The sequence below is a fragment of the Vipera ursinii genome, assembly GCF_947247035.1.
Source record: "Vipera ursinii genome assembly, chromosome: 1".
NCBI lineage: Eukaryota > Metazoa > Chordata > Lepidosauria > Squamata > Viperidae > Vipera > Vipera ursinii.
Window position 1 is genome coordinate 229,408,125 of NC_139512.1, and position 21,597 is coordinate 229,429,721.

Sequence of the window (21,597 nt, forward strand, 5' to 3'; positions counted from 1 at the left end):
GTTTCAGATTAAAATCTTGATAGGTGGACATCTTCCGTCTTTTCCCTAGCTTTCTCTTATACATGGAGAATAGTTCAAGTAGGATATTTACAGTACACTTTGACAGAAATGGAACTGATCGGTCTCTGTGATGATTTGGAGTTCCATGTTGATTCTGAGTTGAGTGTACAATGTTATTATTCAAATTACTTCAGGTAGCCCCCAGCCAGTTGCAGCACCCATCCAGGCCTCAGTAATTTAAAATGAAAGAGCTAAGCAGCACTGGACCTGAATGGTTGGTAATGTAAGGTTTGTAGGTGACATTCTGAAGTCAATAAAGTAATCCAGGTGAAGGCAATGGAAAACTACTTACGTATGCTTAGTTAGCAGACTATCTGAATTTCTCAAGCTTTGTCAAAATTCTTATTGCCTTTAGGTATTCCCCTCATTTATAGTCGAAGAAGAAATAAATACGATTGCGTGGTTTAGATATTTTGTTAGGCCGTAGACCACAGCAGCAACTTAAAAGAAGTCGTTAACAAATGTGTTCCTTGGAACTGTTACATGAACAAGCCATCTGTCGCATACAATCTATAGTAATTCTAATGGTTTCATTTCAGTCAACCATCTATTTTTAACTGGTGGGAACGTTCACAGATGGCAAGCTGTTAAAGAACAAAGTGCTTAGATTTACTACACAATTCTTTTTAGAGGGCTATCATTGATTTAGCTATAACATTACATTGGTTCCATTTCAAAAACCGAGCTTAACATTAAGCTTCTAATGACTTTCTGAAGTAAAATCACTGAAAATGAGTCTAGCATGTTGTCGCAGTGGCGTAGCGTGGGGGGTGCAGGGGGGCCCGGCTGCACCAGGCGCAACATCTGGGGGGGCGCCCATTAAGCTCGCCGGAGGGGGACGATTCCGCTTCGCCGAGGGTTGGAGGAGCGAGCGAGCGGGCGGAGCGTAGAAAGCAACCACATTCGCTGCGCCCAGCCAGAGCGGGATCCCGTCCTCTCGCGGCTACGGATCGCCTCCTTTCTCGGGTGGGGGTGGGGAGGCTTGGCGGCGTCTTGCCTCCCTCTTTCTCCCACCACGGTTCTCCTCCGCTTGGCTCTCAACCTGCAAGCCCGGCCCCCCCACCCCAGCTCCCGCCCCCGTCTCCTCCTTTCCCAGAGGCAAAGGTAACAACTGCAGCTGCCACACCTGCGGCTGCTTGCTGCTGCTGCTGCTCCTCCTCCTCCTCCTCCTGCTGTATTGACTCTCTGCGGCCACTCGGTTCCCCCTGCAGGAGGCGATCGGGACCGCCCCCCCGACACACGTCGCCAGCAGCGAGAGTTTCCAGCCAGGCCGGCGAATCTTTTCGGGCGAGGTGCCAAAGAGAAGGAGGCGGCTTGGCTTGGATAAGCAGCGTCTGGGCAGAAAATAGGTCGGGCGCTGCAGCAAGTATGAACTCTTGGGGTTCAGCCTAAGCAGGCAAAGCTGCAGGGTGGGTTGGTTGGCTTTTCCGGCTTTGGAATAACCTTGGGAAGCTGAGGCATTGTAAGTTGGAAGTCATTGTTTGTCGCCTAACATGACATAACATGACATGACATGACATAACAAGATGGAGAAAACTAACCAATTGTGGGATCATAAATCTTGATGAAGCCCATCATCGCTCCATGTGATGTATGCACTCAATCTACAAACGTAGTCCAAGCCTATTCACATCTGTTGTAAGGTCATTCTCTCGTGGGGTTTATCTTGATGTCCACTAAGAGTGGAACAAACATGCCCCATTAACCATTTTCAACGCCATGTCCTCTCTTTGTCTCATCCTAAATCACAGCTGAGGCACCTTAAAGTTGCCTTGTTTCAGTTTTAAACTAGCATTTTCCCTCTTCTCCAGAGACCCTTTTTTGCCTTGAACCTAACTCAGGGGTAGGCAACCTTGGCTCTTTTATGACTCATGGACTTCAACTCCCAGAATTCCTGAGCTAGTGGAAGAGACTCGAGTGCTAAAATCCATGGGTTAGGGGGCGCAAATTACTTGCCTTGCCCCAGGTGCTGACAACCCACGCTACGCCACTGTGTTGTCGTCTGTAGGCTGGTTGATCATGATGCAACAGCGATTCTAGTAAACTAGTGACCTCAAAACTTCTTTTCCTCACATGGAACAACTGAAGGAGATTACTTGCCTATTTCCCATGCCCTAGGCAGGTGGAAATAAAATAAATACTATTTTAGAATGTTTCTGAAGAATCTTCATTCTGATATTATTAAAATACGCTTCAGAAACTCTGTGAAACCAATTTAAGAAAGATAATCAAGCTAAAAATAGTACTCAGAGTTAGAATGTGCTGGCATGGTAATATGTTTATAAAGAATTGAGAATCTTGTTTACAAAAAAATAAACACATTTGGTTTGCTTGTTTTTACCTGATAAAGCTCAAAAGAGTAACTCATGGTTTAGATATTTTTATACCATGCTTTAGATTTTGCTTTGTAATTAAAAGTACATAGTGCATACTAAGAAATCATTGGGAACCACAAATCAATGAGATATATAGTCTTGCAAAACATTTGACAAAATAAATAAATAAGACTTGTATGACAAGATGAATATCAAATATTTTTGCTCAGAAACGAAAAATATACCAAAATTTTTATATACAACTTCAGTTTCTTAAATGTTGTACTTTTATAGAAGGACCTTCTTTTAGTGCAAGATTGGAAGATATGGAGAGGCCTGGCCCATAGAATCACCACGAGTTGGACATGTCTGAATGGATAACATCATTATCATCTTGATACTTTGCTTTATAGTAGTAGTTCACTTAGAAATAATTATCTAAATTTTGAGATCTGAGGATTGCATCCAACAGTGTCACTTCCACCCAATTCAATTTTGGAAGTTGGGAGATTCTTCAGAGCAGGATCTGGAGATTTTAGCAGAGGTGATGGGAAATTTTATTGACTAAGCAGAAGTCCGCTTGTATGGTATCATATATAATTCTCTGTTTCCATTTTGGTTGGTTTTTTCCCTCTCAATTCTTTGAGCAATTGTAGTCAGAGGCTTACACCAAATCAATGTATAAATATTTTGCAGAAAACTGTTATTCAAGGATTTCAGATTCCTTGATAGGTGCAATAGCTGGCACATAATGATATTTTTTAGAGGTGATGATCATTCTAATAATTTATTCGAATGTTTCACCCCAGGTTTATACAGTTGTTTCAATATCAACTGATATTAAAGATTGATATGATGTGTTAGTTATATTCCCCTTTCCTGTTTAATGTACAGTCTTTGTTCAGTCTATAGCAGTGGTGGTGAACCTATGGCACGAGTGCCAGAGGCGGCACTCAGAGCTCTCTCTGTGGGCACCTGCGCCATGCCCTGGAGGTGGCAATTGTGCCTCTTCAACCAGCCGCCTGCTAATTTGCCGAGGTCCCACATGGCTGAATGCATCCCGGCATGGCTGGTTTCCCCCCCCCCCACCATCCTGTCCCTCCTGGCCTCGCATGCTCTCCTTTTCCCAGGCACGACCCACTCCATCACCTCCTCAGCTGTAGGCCGACCATCCATCTTGGAGGCAGCTTCTTTGAACTACTGGTGATGGGCTGCGAAGCCCCAGAGTGCGCCTGTCGAGGGGCCGGCAGGCTGTGGCTACTGATGGACACCGTTGGCCCCCATGCGCTCGCTGGCCTCTGTGTGCAGGGGCCAATGGTGTCAGGCAGCAGCTGCCCCAGCCCTTGCCTTGCCCCATGGCAATGGCACCCCCACCCTGCCTCGCCTCACCCCACAGGATGAGTCTCCTGCCTACCGCCCCACCTGCCAAAGACCTCCTGGAGCTTCCCCAACCCTGTCCACCCCCCACAGGTGTCCCTCCCCACGAGCAACATTGAGGTGACCACACCCACCTTGGCTACACCCACCCAATCTTCCATGACCACCACAGCCACACCCACCAGTGGACCATGCCCACTTGGCACCGAGCGATAAGTAAGTGGATTTTGGGTTCCAGTTTGGGCACTCAGTCTCTAAAAGGTTCGCCACCACCGGTCTATAGTATGTGTGGATTTAACTTACATTTTCTCACTGTTATAATGATTACTAATTGCTTAGTTTATGCAGTGTGTTTGTTGATTAAAATATACAAAACAGGCTTCTCCTTACTATTTCTCAATCTTTTGACGCTGATGTTTCTTAGGTTCAGTTAGTAATGTGCTTCTTGCATACAGAACTTATTTAAATGGCTGATTAACAACACTAAAAGCACCCCAAATACCTAATACTTAAAATCATCTAGCTGGCTTGATTATGAAATATTATTTTCTATTTCTTTTTCTCTGTGGTCTTGATCTATGCAAGCTCATTGATTGTATAATTCAGGGGTCCCCAACCCCCAGTCCGTGGACCAGGACCAGCATGCCAGCAACCGGGCTGCACAAACAAGCAAAGCCCCATCTGCGAGATGCAGTCAGCACGCAAAACCACGCACCCTCTGGTCTGCGGGAAAAATCTCTCTCCACAGAACCGGTCCCTAGTGCCCAAAGTTTGGGGACCTCTAGTATACTTGATGCCTCTTGGGATCTTTGAGCAGCAGATACATCATCCCCTTATAATCCCTCTCAAGCTTTATGGCTTTTTAGGTGAGACTCCTTTAAGGTGCTACTCGTGATTTTAGTGTATTGTATTTTTATTTCGTTTCCCGTTGATTTTTATATGTGATTTACCTGAAGCTATAAAGGAATTCTCACATTCTCTTTTTCTTAATAGTTGATTTTACATTTGCGATTCTTGTCTAACTCTACCTCACCCTCAAAAAAAGGGGTGTGTGTGATTTATTTAATTACATGCATATAAACTACAAGCACCAGAAGGTGGCCCTGATTCCATTTTTACTCCCTTTCACGTTCTTGCCCGTAAGGCACACAGGCTGTGGGATTCCTGTCCCTCTCCTATGCTGGGGTTAGTAGGGAGGGCACCGGGTAAAGGCATTCTCCTGGAACATAGATGATTATACTAAGTACCAAGTGGCTATACAGGTAGTCCTCGATTTATGACCACAATTGAGCCCAAAGTTTGTGTTGCTAAGCAAGACAGTTGTTAAGTGAGTTGTGCCCCATTTTTCAACCTTTCTTGTCACAGTTGTTAAGTGAATCACTGCAGTTAAGTCAGTAACACCATGGTTATGTGAATTTGGCATCCCCATTTATTTTGTTTGTCAGAAGGTCAGATGAGCCCAGGACATTGCAACCATCATAAACATGAGCCAGTTGCTAAGCGTCTGAATTTTGATTATATGACCACAGAGATGATGCAAAGGTTGTAAATGTGAAAAACGGTTATAAATCGCTTTTTCTGGTGCCATTGTAACTTCACAAATGGTCACTAAATGAATGGTTGTAAATCAAGGATTTCCCATACTAGGACAGGAAGGCAAAGCAGGAAATGTAAGCCAAAAGGCTTCTGAGAAAGGAGGTCTTCTCACGGTGGGTTTTATCCTGCCATGACGGTTACAATTGAAGGCAAATGTCTTTAGCAACAGAAATAAATGTTTTGTGCTTAATGTTGGAAGTTTCTTATACATGGAATAGCTAGCATTATTTTAGCTAGATGAACAATCATTTTAGTTCATTAAATTTATTTAATTATCATTAAAATCCAGCTAAGGTGGACACATTATTGGTCAGTAGGAAACTAGGTTCTTGGTTTGGAGTTCAGCTTGCATAATTACAATTACTAGCTGATATCATTCCTAAGCTGGATAATATTCATCAGAGTCACCCATGCCTGACTTATATTCCTGACTGTAAATTGTGAGGGGTATCTTTTGGGAAGAGACTGCAAGCTTTAGCTAGTAGAAATGTTTTTTTGCTGATTGGTACAACTACTGTAGTGTATTACATGCATGTCAGAAAATTGCACTCTGGATGTCACTTACAGTTGCAAGAAAAAGTATGTGAACCCTTTGGGATTACGTGGAGTTTTGCATGAATTGGCCATAAAATGCTCTCTAAACGTCATGTAAGTTACAACAATAGAAAAACACAGTCTGCTTAAAATAATACTACACAAACATTAGCTGTTGTCATGTTTTAATTGAACATAACATGTAAACATTCACAGTGCAGGGTGGAAAAAGTATGTGAACCCCTAGCCTAATGACTTCTCCAAGAGCTAATTGGAGCCAGGAGTGAGCCAACCTTGACTCCAATCAGTGTGATGATATTGGATGTGTTGCTGACAGCTGTCCTGCCCTTTAAAAACACACACCTGTTTTGGGTTTACTGGTCTCAAGAAGCACTGTCTGATGTGAACCATGCCTCGCAGAAAAGAGCTCTCAGAAGACCTATGATCAAGATTTGTTGACTTACATGAAGCTGGAAAGGGTTACAAAAGTATCTCCAAAAGCCTTGATGTTCATGTGTCCATGGTAAGACAGACTGTCTACAAATGGAGAAAGTTTAGCACTGTTGCTGCTCTCCCTAGGCGTGGTCGTCCTGTAAAAATGACTGCAAGAGCACAGTGCATAATGCTTAATGAGGTAAAGAAGAATCCTAGAGTGTCAGCTAAAGACCTACAGAAATCTCTGGCACATGCTAACATTTTTGTTACACATCTACAATAAGGAAAACATTAAACAAGAATGGAGTACATGGGAGGACAACAAGGAGGAAGCCATTGCTGTCCAAAAAAAATATTGCAGCACGTTTGAAGTTTGCAAAAGAGCACCTGGATGTTCCACAGCACTACTGGCAAAATATACTGTGGACAGATGAAACCAAAATTGAGTTGTTTGGGAAAAACACACAACACTATGTGTGGAGAAAAAAAGGCACAGCACACCAACATCAAAACCTCATCCCCACTGTAAAACATGGTGGAGGGAGCATCATGGTTTGGGGCTGCTTTGCTGCCTCAGGGCCTGGACGGATTGTTGTCATTGATGGGAAAATGAATTCCAGAGTTTATCAGGACATTTTGCAGGAAAACGTACGACCATCTGTCCGCCAACTGAAGCTCCGCAGAGGATGGGTGATGCAACAGGACAATGACCCAAAGCATACAAGTAATTCTACAAAACAATGGCTTCAACAGAACAGAATACGCCTTCTGGAGTGGCCCAGTCAGAGTCCTGACCTCAACCCGATTGAAATGCTGTGGCATGACCTTAAGAGAGCGATTCACGCCAGACATCCCAAGAATATTGCTACACTGAAACAGTTTTGTGAAGAGGAGTGGTCCAAAATTACTCCAGATTGTTGTGCAGGTCTGATCTGCAACTACAGGAAACGTTTGGTTGAGGTTATTGCTGCCACATAATTTTATATCTATTTTAATTGACAAATAGTAGAGCAGTGTACATGAATGCTGGTACTTCTGTTTCTCAATATGTTGATAATTTTGAATGTTCTTTGCAAGTTCCAGCCTGATAAGGTTTTTTTTTTACCACAGTTAATTTAAAGCCTTGAAGTGCTTGATATCTATTTTGCTTTGGACTTTTGCAATATACAATATTTTCCTGGCACAATTGAAGTTTCTTTTTTTGACCTTAAAGGTAAATGTGGCTGATATTTAATTATGTTAGGCAGAGTGTATTTCATTACGAGCTTTTTCTGGATATTAAATCCTCTTAAAAATACACTCACTTTCCAAGTTCTATTTGTCCAGCACGCAGGGAGAGAGCCTTTTATGGAAAATATAGGCTGAGTGACCTTTCTGCTTTCAGGAAAGGACTTAAGACTTTCTTTTTAACCAGATCTTTTCAGTTTCATTTAGCTGATGTGATTTTAACTTTCATTAAAAATTTTTATCAGAACTGTTTATAGCATTTAATTATTTTTGCTAGTGTCTTCATTTGCATATAAAGTGATTTGTTTAATTTTGATTTAGCTTGATTTGTGAATCCAGCTATTATGGTTTATAAATTATGCTCTATGGCAAATGTTCTTGGTTTATGGCACACTTAGTATTTCAGTAATTTTTTCCACAGGGCCCCTAAGCTAAAACTGTGAAACACCTCAAGGTAATATTTTGGGCATTGTCTGACAGATGTCGAGTACTGCTATGTTTCCCTCAAAAATGTAAAATATCCCACAGCGCCCCAGTGGGCTTTCTGCAGCGCCCTGAAGCACCACAGTGCAGTTTGGAAACTTTGGCTCTATGGCAGAACATCTTTTGCGAGTCAGGTTATTGAACCTATCATAAAAATAAATGAAACTTTCGGTTATTATCTTAAGATTTAATATCTCAAGATATTAAAAACTCACTGGGCCAAATGGAGTGGATGAAGCACTGCTCAGGGATATAAAAATATATTTAAACCCACAGTTTTATGAAGCTATCTAGAACATGCCATTGTATATAATAGTTTCTTTCTGACTAAATATGTGTAAGAGTATGCTGGAGAACTTGAACAAACAGGAAATACTTTATCACAGGTTTTCAATAAAAACTTTGTGTATGCAGCATTCCCTTTCATCTGCAATAACACAATAACATGAAGACAATAGGCCGGATCAGACCAAGTACTTTATATATACTTTACCCAAACAAATTACTGGAAATGTCCCCAAGTCATGTATATGAGCACTTTACTTTGGCATCCAGACTATCCTCCAACCCTAGGTGGTATACCTAGGACTGGAAAAGAAGTATATTGTTAAATATTACTTTAAATTTAAACTCTGTTGCAACAATTTCACTCTTGCATTCCAGGGGACCAATGGATGCAATCTCCAAAGCCTATTTAGTCCATTTTTTCTCCCCAGTAACCCTCCACTCCTTTGTATTCTGCAGCACTGAGATGCACAACATATCAATGAATGTTATAATGAACGACTTAATTTTTGCGGCAATGACATAAAAATTGTGAAACAAACAAAAAGTATTAATATTTGTCACACTATATTACTTTGATATCTATTTTAAATCTTTTGATGTTTAATTTAAAATATCTGTACTGAAGCAATGAAATTAAGAGGCAATTCCTATCTTGGTTGGACTATCATTATTATTTTTTTGACGCGAGAAATGGTCATAATGTATCCTTGCACATGAGACAAATTGCTTCCTGGCTCATAATAATTATTTCTTGAACTATATCAAGTGAGTTACCACTTTAGCCAGCCTCATAAGTTGCAGACAGAATTACATCTCTGATTTCCAAGTAAATGTCTCCTTAATTTGTACCTATAGCGTTATTTAATTGAAGTTCCTAAGCAAGGAATTCAACTATCTTTTTGAAAATTTGAAGCAACACTTTTCATCTTTGTGCTGATTGCCAGCCTGAATGGTCCTTTGGTTCCTCAGAACCAGAGCTTTCCAGAAAAGAAAACTTAATTGATTTTTTTTTCATAATCCTTGTCCTTTTTGCTTCTCAAGATATTTTTATAATAATGTGCACAATAATGTGAATATGAAGATACTCACCAAGGTGAGTGTCTTTCCTTGACCATAATCAAATATGACAAATGATGATGGATCCCTGGAAATTCTGAGCTATCTAAAAACAGTAAGAAAAATTGTCTGTTATGTATCAATCATATCTCTAATGAAAGTTTTCATAGCAGCGTTTCCTAAGCGGAGCAATTCCCAGCATTCTTAGTAATGGCTATGCTAGCTTTGGAATTCTGAGACTTCAAGTTAATAGATCTGTTATTTGCCCAAGTTGGAAAACACTGTTGCATGGGAACCTATTAGTTCTGGGAGGAGAGCATTAGATGCTTTTAGGAAAAAGATAGATATAGATTCTATTGTGTGTCTAATGTATTTTTCAATGTACCTTCTCGACTCTTCTGAATCATATCAGCTCAGATTTAAAGTATATTGTTAAATATTATTTTAAATTTAAAGTATGTTGCAAAGTAGTGGCAAGGAATGTTGGAAACCAGGAGGACAACTGAAGCAAGGTAAAGATGAAAAATACATTGCTATTTTTAGATAATAATGAATTTGAGGTTGACATCATTCTTGAAAAATCTAAACCCTCGTTAGAAAAAGTTCCATATCCTTTTTCTTTGAGGGAAAAATGATTAAAAGCATTCAAAAATTGAGAGGTTTTTGGAATGTCTCATCTACTGTGATAATAGTTTACTTACTAAAATAACACCACCATTGTATACTTTTAGCATGTTGACAACGGATTTAGAATCATTGCGTGGTTGACGAAACAGTATTCTGTAGTAAGATTCAGTGTCCATCTCTTTCCTTTTGTGTTCTTTTTGGTATATTAGTAATTTGGCTGTTATACATTCTGGTCTTTGAATTCTTTAAGTAGATTGCTATTGCTGAGTTTTAAAAAAATGGTACTGATTAAATGAATTGTAAACCAGGCGTGCAATTGGTATCTTTTATCTGATATTTAATGGAAGGAAAATGTTAATTCAGGGTAATGAAAAAGACCTCCAAGTACTGTGGGCGAATAGACCATTAGGTTAATTAAAATGAGGAAATGTATCACTGCTGTAGTGGAACTATCATTTTGAGGGAGACAGTTTCATTTAGTGGCTGAATAGTGAAATTCAAGATGCCTCCCTCCTGAGCTGGATTCCCGACATACAAGACCAAGATAAGTGGCAAGGGCAATTCAAATTTCTATTCATTTACTTTTACCTGCCTACTATTACTTGTCAGTCTTGACTGCTTGTCACATAAAGGTGAAGATTTATTCAGGCTTATTTAAATCTATTAAATGCAAATTGGGTTACTTCACTGTCCATCACACAGGCAGTTCCAGTACAAAATGTGTTCGTTGTGACAAACTGCATACAAGAAATACCTGGACCTATTTTAATTATTATACTTACAGTTTCCAACTCTCTAGATCTCGGGTGTCAAACTCGCCACGTCACGTGACGTGTCACAACGTATCGAGACTTTGCATTGTTGGAGCTGGGGTGGGCGCGGTCTCCATATGATGCAACCGGCTCGCGGGCTGGCAGTTTGACACCCCTGCTGTAGATGGAAGCTTTTTTTTATTTTTTTAAAAAAGCTATAGTAAAGACATTTGTGGAATAGAGCATACTGAATCTGTATCTAATGATTTTTAAACCTACTTACATTTACTACATATGAAGAGGAAAAATACATATGCTGTCATGCTTAAAATAATTAGTTTTCGTATTTGGGCTAAAAACAACCAGACAAAATTGTGAAATTTCAAAATAAGATTATGCATTAGTAGCTATTTATTTCCTTTGAAATGACAACTTGTTATCTTGGCGAAGCAAGTATCTTCCCATTAATCGTTGCTTCCTAAAATAAAATATGTTATGCATCAATGTATTTTGAACAGTCCAACATTTAAAACTTTTTTCTTAGCTTGAAAATTCTATTTGTAATATATTTGAAGGGTTTTTTTAAAAAAAGAAGTATCACCCTTGCAGAATGTTAGATACCGTATATATGTTTCCAACAAATTTTAGATATATATGTTTCCAACAAATTTTAGATATATATGTTTCCAACAACAGCACATAGCTGATCTCAAGAAAGCGAAGCAGGTTCAGACTGGGCTGATATGTAAATAGAGACCGTTACGACATACCAAAGCTGGACACAATGGTATTGTTGCTATGACAGTAACATGTATATGATCCGATAGTCTGAAAGTCGGGGTTTATTTCAGAGTTCTTCTCTGGGTGACTTCCCTATTTTATTTTTCTGCATGATACCCATGGCATCGGGGTTTTTGGTGTTGGGTTTTTGTTTTGTTTTTTTGCTATTTTTCAAGTTTTTGTGTTTTTTGTTTTTGTTTTTGGCTTTTAAAATATCTAAAAACCTATTCATTTACTTTTTCTGTTGCTTATTTGATCTTTGATGTGAATTTACTCCAGTCCATTTTGGGTCTTCTTTAATATATTTCTTGTGTCCACATATAATTTTCCGATGCTTGCATGGACTTTTTAATATTTATTTATTTATTTTATTTTAATTCCATTTATATCCCGCCCTTCTCCGAAGACTCAGGGCGGCTTACAAGCTTAGCAGTAGCGAGCTGTCCTTTAGATTGCTTTGGTGCAAAGGTGCTGTATAAATATAGACAATCAAAAGCCATAGGCCCATGGAAAGCAAGTGACAGGAGAAGCTTTTCAAATGCATTTGGTGTGAACATTTGGCTTGAGGTGTTGAGGCAGCTATGACCCCCGGGGGCCTGGTACAGTTGCTTGAGAGCTTTTCCTAGGTGTTTCCACATACGTGTCCATGCAGTTCACTTCATTGGATTTCCCAACAAAAGTTTTGGTTGTCTCAGTATTTTGAGAAAAGATGCTTTGGTGGTAGCAGTGTACCTCTAAAAGCCCTGTCCTGCAGGAAAGATTTATTATTTTTCTTAAAGAGGATTTAGTGTTGATGTTGGTAATGCTTTATTGAATTGACACAATTCATCCTTAATTCCTTTGGAATAAATCAGGAAGTGACATTTCCTTTCCCCCCACCCCCATTCTCTAAACTATCCATATCTTCTAAAATATTGTTCTGTTCAAACAAAATAAACCTAGTTTTATTAATATCCGCTACCCCAAAGAAGCTACTACCATTTTGGTCTTATTTTTAATGCTAACAACTTTTCTTCTACTATCACTTCTCCAGCTCTTCCACTTTCCCATAATGATTTTATAAAGCCAGAGTTTGACTCCTGCACCAAAATGGGGTTGCAGATATCATTTTAAAATATGGAAAGTTACTGTTCTGTTGCTATTTTATGAATTTACTGGGATCACTTACAAGCAATGACTTGGAGAAGAAGGAAGTTATTTATGCAAAATAGCTAAGTAGGATTTTTTTCCTAGAACAGAAATAATTTGTTCAGGGGTATGTGTGATTGTTTGGTGAATTCAGAGTGGGAGAGGATGGGGTCTTGCTTTGGTTATATTCCTAGTCTCTCTCTGTCCTCCATACATACATACATTTAGACAGGTTGTCTTAAAATGAAAGCTGGACTTCTGTATGCTTGAATGTGGACTGCCATTTTCCTCCTCATTAGGGACCTAAATACAGTAAAGTCTCTTACCTTGCTGGTAACTGCACTTGTTCAAGCTAATTCAGGTAAGCTCCTGACTAAGCATTGGGGGGAGGGCAGGGGGAATAAAGGACTGATCATTTTAGAGAGAACCCTTCTCTCTCCAATTATGAGTTGTCCAAGTGTTCATATAAACACCTGAATGAGTCCAAAAGTGTGTGCTTAGTATGTAGTTAAGCTTGGACTTGTGCTGCAGATTCAGAATACATGTTGCCTCAACACTAACTAATAAGACAAAGGGACAGCTGCACAGAGAGTGTGGGGAAACCCATGAATCAGGTACAGAGACAGTGCTACTAGTAGAATTTCAAAGCTAAAATACGTGTGAATTTGTGGTTCATAAATATCTTCACAATATTTCTGAGAACTTCCGTTACAAAATATTTCATCTGGAAAAAATAATCTTGAGCCTTAGTTTCATATATTTCCTTTATTTAATACCATTTTTTTAAAAAAATGCAATTAATCTTAAATGTATATAGCTAACTGTTTCCTTCCTTCCCTCTCTCCCTCTCTCCCTCCCTCCGTGGCTTATCACAAGCTAAATGAAATTTTAGCAACTGTAAACTACAGCAACTCTGCTGTAAGTTATGAAAATAGGGCAAGAATAATAATATACCCAGTTATGGAAAAATTATAACTGCAATGATTTTTTTTTTTAAAAAAAGCTCTAAGGGAATGTGTTTACAGCTACTTTAAAATAAAAAAAACCTTAAAGAATAATTTTATTAGGATTAAATAAAGTTATGAAACAGCAAGCTTTGTAAGAGTTTTTTCAGATTGGAAGAAAGGAGGCTTCAGCTGGTGCAGAATGCAGCCACGCGAGTTGTGATGGGAGTCTCCCGATACTCCCATGTAACACCTCTTCTCTGCGAGCTGCATTGGCTTCCAGTTGCCCTCCGGGTGAGATTCAAGGTGCTGGTGATGACCTATAAAGCCCTAAATGGCATGGGCCCGGATTATCTGAGGGAGCACCTTTCTGCCAACGTCAATTTCCCATCGTTCTGTGCGCTCCCACAGGGAGGGACTCCTCAGGGTACCGCCAGTCAAGGATTGCCGACGGGCGATCCCCAGGGGGAGGGCGTTCTCTGTGGGCGCACCTGCCCTATGGAATCAACTGCCAACGGAACTCCGGACTGCCCCCCGACCTTCGTTCATTTCGCCGGGACCTAAAAACCTGGATCTTTGAGCTATCTGGTCTGGACTGAGGTGTTTTAATGTTTTTAAATTGTGATTTTAATTTTTTGGGGGCTAGACTTAATTTAATTTAATTTTAATTTTATATTGTATTGTTTTTAAATTTTGCCTTGTAAACCGCCCTGAGTCCTTCGGGAGTAGGGCGGTATATAAACCAACCAACCAACCAAACAAATAATAAATAAAGCAGTGGGTATAGTCCAAAATGTAAATATGTAAATTGTTCTGCAGCATGTTAAGAGTGACACGAAAATATAATAATGGAATGCAGTTTTGGTTCATAATGAGATTTCTCCTATAGATTGTTCTGTGGGTGGGTCTGCTGTTGCAAGTTTATATTGGGTATGTGAAGTAATAATTGTGTTCCAAATCTACTAATGTAGGATAAGGAAGAACTTTTTGCTGACTTACTTAGGCTCAAATATCAAACCCACTAGGAATTAAGCCTTTATTTTGAAATGTTCGACCATCATTAAATTGTAAATAGCAATAATTTTGTAGAGAATATTATTAGTAATTCTGTCTCAGTATTTATGCTTCTGTTCTGCTTTGCATTTGTATAAATTTTGAATACATTGATTTGCTTTTCTTTTTGTTAATAGAGGAGCCAGCCACTTGTCAGGAGATTAAAGTGTACATATACATAACACACTTAAAACATACTACATACAACAGCAGAAACCAAAGCTTAACTTTGTATTAAAGCTGTTTATTCAACCATCTGATTTATCTTCATAATAAAAGATCCTGGTTTTCCTTTAAGAAAAGCCAACCCAACCTGGTCTTTAAATGGGAATTCTATTACTTTTATTAGTATGTTTGGAAGTTGAGCTACAGTATCTAGAAACGCATAGCCCTAAAATATAGCTTTTTCTAGTTGCTTATTTTCAGTATTTCTCAAGAACAGAAAGGTATTAAAGGTTGAAATCAAATTCTAAAAATGGATCAGCATTGAAATGTCAGCTATCTAGTTGTGGCAGCATACCAGCATTCAAAAACGTGGTCTAATATTGATTTCCCTGGTTGCATAACATTTGCATTGTGACATTTGGCTTCAACATTAACAAAGTAGTTGTTTTTTGATCAATCATTTTTTGGTATTACATGCCAAACAATCACTCAGTGTGACCTATTTCAAATTGCATATTAACTGTTGGGCAAAAGTTCTATATATTTTTTAAAATTATTTTAAGTCTGGAGCATGAATTGTGAAGAAGATATAATTTGTAAATACAGATAGAAAATTGTATTTTTTATCAAGCATCACATGCAGGCAAAATAGTTTCAACAGTGCAATCTCATATATAAATTATGCATGTGTCTGTGCATATGTGCTCTCACATTCATGCACATAGACTTGATTAATACATTCCTATGGCAACTAATTTGCATTTCTTTTTAGGTTTTCTATATAAATAAATTTATCTCTTTTTTCCCCTTTTTTTCTTAATGCTTTCTGATGTTAGAGATACCACCATCCTTCCCAGAAATTCAGAGGGGCTTGCATTTTCCCAGCCCTAACATTTTATTGTAATAGCAAACTTGCAATTTATAGAAGGGAAAAGCTACTGGTCCAAAGTCATCCCAGAGGCTAAATTATTCTTGACAAGCAGTGGAAAGAAATCATAAATTTGTGAGAAGGTAGATAAATAGTAAAACTGCAGGCATAGATGGTGAGACCAGAGAAATGTTAAATAAACTTATGGGGTGGTTGTAAGACTTTTAAAATATAGAAATATCTATTTGAAGATTGCACATATGCCTAATTACAGAAAAAACGCTGTTATTTTTTTTAATACAAATGGAAATGTAGCAAAGGCATAAACTACAAGAGACTTAGTTAAATATCCCTGGGGAAATATTTGGCAGCATTTTGATTGAAAGGACATGAGAGGTGAAAATAAGGAAAACAATTATTAGGTGCAATCTGAGGTTTTGCCAGGCAGGGAATGTGCAAACCAGCAAGTCAATGAAAAATACCATATGCTTCTGAGAAAGAAGTTTTATCACATATTGTTGACTTGAAGAAACTATGTGATAAAGTGAGCTATGGAATTTTTGCAGGAGTTGAAAGCTGAAGAATTCAGTAAGAGTTGTGGATGGTGAGGTAATACTTGTGTGAGAGAGTAGAATGCTTAGCACATCCTTGGATATGAGTTGGCTCCAGTGTAGAGTCCTGCAGATGTGATTTACCTCAACTCTGATTGCCCTAAAACCCAACCTTTTGGGGCACCAGGGACCGGTTACGTGGAGATAAGTTTTTCTGTGGACTGGAGGGGATGTGATTTTGTGTGCTGCCTGCATCCTACAGATGGGGCTTTGCTTGTTTGTGAGGACCGGTTGCTGGCATGCTGTAGCCCAGTACCGGTCCACGGACTGGGGGTTGGAGACCCCTGCCCTAAACCCACTTGTGCTGGCTAAGATGCTGAACATTACAAACCAGCATGATTTGTAGGTAGAGGTGAGTTGTGTAAAGACTTCTCTACTCAAATTTGAATAAAGCAGAAGAAAGTATGTGACACATAATATCTAAAAGGATCTGTGGGTAAAATGCTGAGACCGTTCTCATTCTATGTCTATGATGCCAAACATAAAAATGACTTGAGGGAAAAAAAAGGATCTGGGAGAAGAACTAGAAGAGGAAGTGCTTTAGATCCTCTCCCCCACCCAACCCTGCACTTTAGATTTTTAGGGTGGGGGAAATGCACCAATCTCCTAGCATCATTTTCTCCTTAGTGAAGAAAGTTTTGAAATAATTGAATGCAAATAATTCAACTGAATTTTTATGTATTATTTTTTCTGCATTTAACAAAATTTCATTACTGCACTGAAATATGATAACTCATTATCATAATTGCTGTTTAACAGAATTTTGTGCTGATGTTATAGTCTCTCCTGCAATTTGTGAATCTCTGACTTTTTAACAGACTGTATATATTATCTTAACATGAGCAGTGTGAAATTCAGGAATATTGTTCTAATGTACTGGCCTTTTATTCTTCTTTGGAATAAAATGCATAATAATAATGTCAGTTATGAAAGAAAGTGATCAATGGTCAAGCTCATCTTTTGTTTGTCCTGTTATTAATCAAATGATCCCAATCAGCACTGAAAAACACGAAATACTTGTATTGAAAAGCACAAAATACTTTTACTGAAAAACAATCAACCAGATGTATCCCTTATATCCATCTTTACTACTAATGTGACTGGTAAGGATTTGAACTAGTATGTAACTGTGTGCAAATCCAATTTATTAAACATCAGTCTGGTCCATCATAAATTATTGAGGAATAACAATGCATACTGCTATTTGCATGAATGGTAAACCTAGATCAGTGGTGGTGAACCTTTTTGAGACCGAGTGCCCAAACTGCAACCTGAAACCCATTTATGCATTGCTGGGTGCCGAGAGCGTGGCCACCAAGTGGGCGATGCTCCAGCGACCCGATCTGGGCGTCGGAGGCTTGCAAAATCGGCCGGGGGGGGAGCGAAATCACTCTGCACCCCTAGATCTGGGCAGCAGAAGCATTTTGCAGGCCTCCAATGCCTGGATCAGGTCTCTGGAGCATCGTAAAATCACCCCACAGCCATGGATGCGAACTCCAGAAGCTTTGAAAATGCTTCTGCTGCCCAGATTGGTTGTGGGGGGAGAATAAAATCACTCTGCAGCCCTAGATCGGGCCAAAATCGCTCTGGAGGCTTACCTGAACTCATTCTGCAGCTGCCTCCACTATCCAGCTCGGATCTGCCCAGCTCTTGCAGCTGATCCCTGATTCTCAGTGCAGAGAGAAAGAGAGCAAGAGCGCAGGAGCACGTGGAGAGGGGGTGGGGCAGCCTGGCCCCGCCTCCCTCTTGGGTGATGGCACACATGCCCACAGGGACGGCTCCACATGCCACCTGTGGCACATGTGCCATAGGTTCACCACCCCTGACCTAGATGCTTATACAGGATGTAACAGACCAATTAATTATTTGTTTCAGTCCCAGACCAACTTTCTTGAAGAGTTATGGTAACAATGACAGAAAATAGATATTGTCTGTTGTGTCTTGAGGATAAGATCAGCAGGAAAGAAAATGAAGATAAAGGCATAGTGAAAAGCTGATGCTCTGTATCAGATTGATGAGTTAGCAAATAAGATCCCTGTCTTACATGTAACACTGTACATGTCTGTTCTGTATCTATGTGTATGTTTGTGTGTGTGTGCCTGCGCATTATTGCTCCTCAGCTAACTTCTTGTATTTGTTCTCTTTTAGCTAACAGCACGATCACTGCCTATAGTACAGACTGATGAGAGACTTCAACCCCTGCTCAATCACCTCAGGTAATGAGAAACACAGCAGAACCTCAATTTGCTGGACCTTTTGGAGTCCGTTACTTCTGAAGGTCCACAATCTGACTCGTTTGTACAAATCGGGTCTGGTTTCACTAGCTGAGGGAATTTCATTTTAATTCTTTCGGATTAAAAAAATGTGAAGACATTTTTGTAGGGTCTAGGCCAGGGGTCAGCAACCTGAAACAGTGAAAGAGCCACTCGGAACTGGTTCCATCACAAAAGGAAAAACTGGGAGCCGCAAAAAATGTGTGCGCATGCGCATACATGTGCGCATGCGCAGAACAGGGTTTGACTGAAGAGTGGAGCCAAGGCGAGATATGCACCTACCCTGCATATTTGAATTGATTGGTTGAACTTTTTTAGTCCCACTTTTTTTTTTGGGACTGCACATGGCAGAGGACTGGGAGCCGCAGGAGATGGCTGAAAGAGCCGCATGCGGCTCCGGAGCTGCGGGTTGCAGACCTGTGGTCTAGGCGTTGTGCCTAGTGGATTGATTGGTCCTGTGTCCTCACCCAAAAGCAGAGGGGTTGTTTTACTTCTTCCCATAACTGGGTCCATCCACTCTGCCTGCAGAACAATCTAATCCTGGGGACAGGGTGAGTGAGGAGCTCATATACTGTACAGAAGAGCACTGTGTTCTTTAGACTCTTCAAACCATGAAATTTACAGGGGAAGGCAATAAAAATGTTTTAAATAAAAAAGAATAAATCAGATATTAATAAGCTTTTTATTTAGGAATGGCTAACTTGGCAGTGGATTCATTGCAACTTTATCTTCAAAGATACTATTTCAATACTTGTATCACTAATGAGGAAGTAATGGGAGTGTTTTTTAACATAATGAACGTGCCCTGCAGATAATTAGCAATATTGTTGACATACAACATCTGCTTCCAGTCAACACTTCAGATTTCTCCCTTAGGTAATCGTTCACTCACATTTGTAAAATTATATTTTGCCCTTGAAAAGGGGGCTTCATTTTAATGTTCCCCTTTTCTCAGAACCTTTTGACAAACATAATAATGGAATTATAGCAGCATATTATTTATCTTTGTGTTTTAGTTCCTCATATTACTAAATAATGAAATCAGTTTAAAAATTCAAGAAAAGATTATTATTCTGTCTCCCTTAATAACAAACATCTGAGAGGTTATACCTGCATTTTACAAAAAAAGTATTCAACAATTGTTTTCATACGATTCATTAGAGTTCAGATAATCTGCTTCTACTTGAACTCTAATGTTCTTCTAAAGCAGACATGTCAAACTTGTGACGTCGCGCAACGTATCGGAGCTTTTTTCCCCATTGCTGGCAATGGGGTAGGCATGGTTTCTTCGTGACGAATCTGGCCTGTGGGCCGGCAGTTTGACACCCCTGTTCTAAAGTGTAGTAGAAATATTTCCAAATAAATCTATTCTGTTAATCAGAAATGTATTACATAAAGAAAAAATCTTAAGTTCTCCAAAGTGAAGGAATTATTTTAAAGTCATATTAATTTCTTGAACACCAGTTTTGAAATATATTCTTTAAAATTTATGCAAACAAAAATACTCGGCCTTTCGTTCCCATAGTAACAACAAAAATGTCCTTTTAAATTCTAAAAATAACATTTATTTCTTTTCTTCTTTTTCCCCACATCATAGCCACGCATATGTTGGTTCAGATTATAACATTGAAAAAGCAATGGGCAAAATTTCATTGGAACAAATTGATGCTGTAAGTATATTGCCTCCAATTCACTGTCGTTAAACTGAATAATTTTGTCCATCCACTGCAGTGTATTTATGGTGTCTCAAACGTACTGATGGCAACATTCACATAGAGATTACAATGGTCTGTAAAGAATTGAAGAATAGAACATAGAACTGATAGAGCAATGTATGCTTAAATGAATGAAAGCAGGTTTAAAACAAATGAAACAAGAAGAGTAACAGTCAGGAGCATAAGTAGAGCTCTCTAGCCCAAAGCAAACCTTTCACATGAGCCCATGCCCATTTGTGAGGGATTCAGGCATTGAACCCTAATCCCTGGCAATAGCTATTAAGAGAAAACCAAACTATCACCACTAGGACAGCTTTCCTCAGCCGCTGCTGCTGCATAGTAACAGACGAGCAAAGTTATCCTCTTACCTCTTCAATCACCCAAGCCTCCCTTCCTCTCCCTTGTTCAGTTTCCTGCAGTTCAATGTCCTGCAGTAGTCAGAGGGCCACGCCCTACTGGGCTGTCTGAAAAATTTATCTCTTGGGCATACTACATCTGGTTTTAAAACCCTACTTCATGTTTCTTATTAGCCAATATTTGTTGTTGGCTTGTTGTTTTGCTGGAAGGAGGAAGGAGCGTGTGTGTGTATAGTAGTACGCATTTCTGTGGGACAGAATGGTTAGTATTTACAGGTGATGGGGTGTTATTTTACAAGAAATCAATTTTAATTAGTGGTCGCTAGTTCAGTTAAGAAAAATGGATATTTGTGTGTTGCCCTGCTCTCTTTTGGAATGGATATTTTTACAAATATAAGTATGTTGCATGCACATATACCTCGAGGTCAGAAGTTGGTTTGGCTGACGTTGATGATATCAAAGTTGTCAAAGTAAGAAAGTCAGACATAGATATGTTTTTTTTGTTGGTCTTTCCTCCCCCCCCCCACTATGAATACTTCCTAGTGTTAGTGGTAGGCAATCAAATTTAGCCTTGTCTTCCTTTTAAGTAAATATGGTAAACAGCTTTAAATAAACAGAAAAATAGCCCCAGACAACTGACATCTGGGACATTAATTTAGAATATATTAAAGGGAGGGATAGTAAAGATGCTTTCAAAATAGAATGAGACTCTGGATTAATTACTTATATTGATTTATGCTTTTTACTGTAACTAATACAATTTTAATATCTTTTAACATCTGTTTTCCATTTATTCTTACATTTGCACACAAAAAAAATTACAACTAAATGTTGACAGTATATTGAAATTGTGAAATAGAGTTTTCCTTTCTTCCCTGTAGTCTACTATATGCAAACATTCTCTCAAAATTCTTCACCTTTCTGGTTGGTGATCAAAATACAGACTGTAAGTTA

At 39.2% G+C, this 21,597-nt stretch overlaps 1 protein-coding gene across 1 annotated transcript in view; it reads left to right on the forward strand.

Annotated features, from left to right (window-relative positions):
* PRIM2 (DNA primase subunit 2) overlaps nucleotides 1–21,597 on the forward strand; it is a 121,178-nt gene that overhangs the window by 46,736 nt on the left and 52,845 nt on the right. The window contains exons 8-9 of the mRNA XM_083350368.1: nucleotides 18,448–18,515; nucleotides 20,170–20,242. Of these exons, the coding sequence (XP_083206494.1) occupies nucleotides 18,448–18,515; nucleotides 20,170–20,242 (141 nt within the window). The remainder of the gene's footprint in view (nucleotides 1–18,447; nucleotides 18,516–20,169; nucleotides 20,243–21,597) is intronic.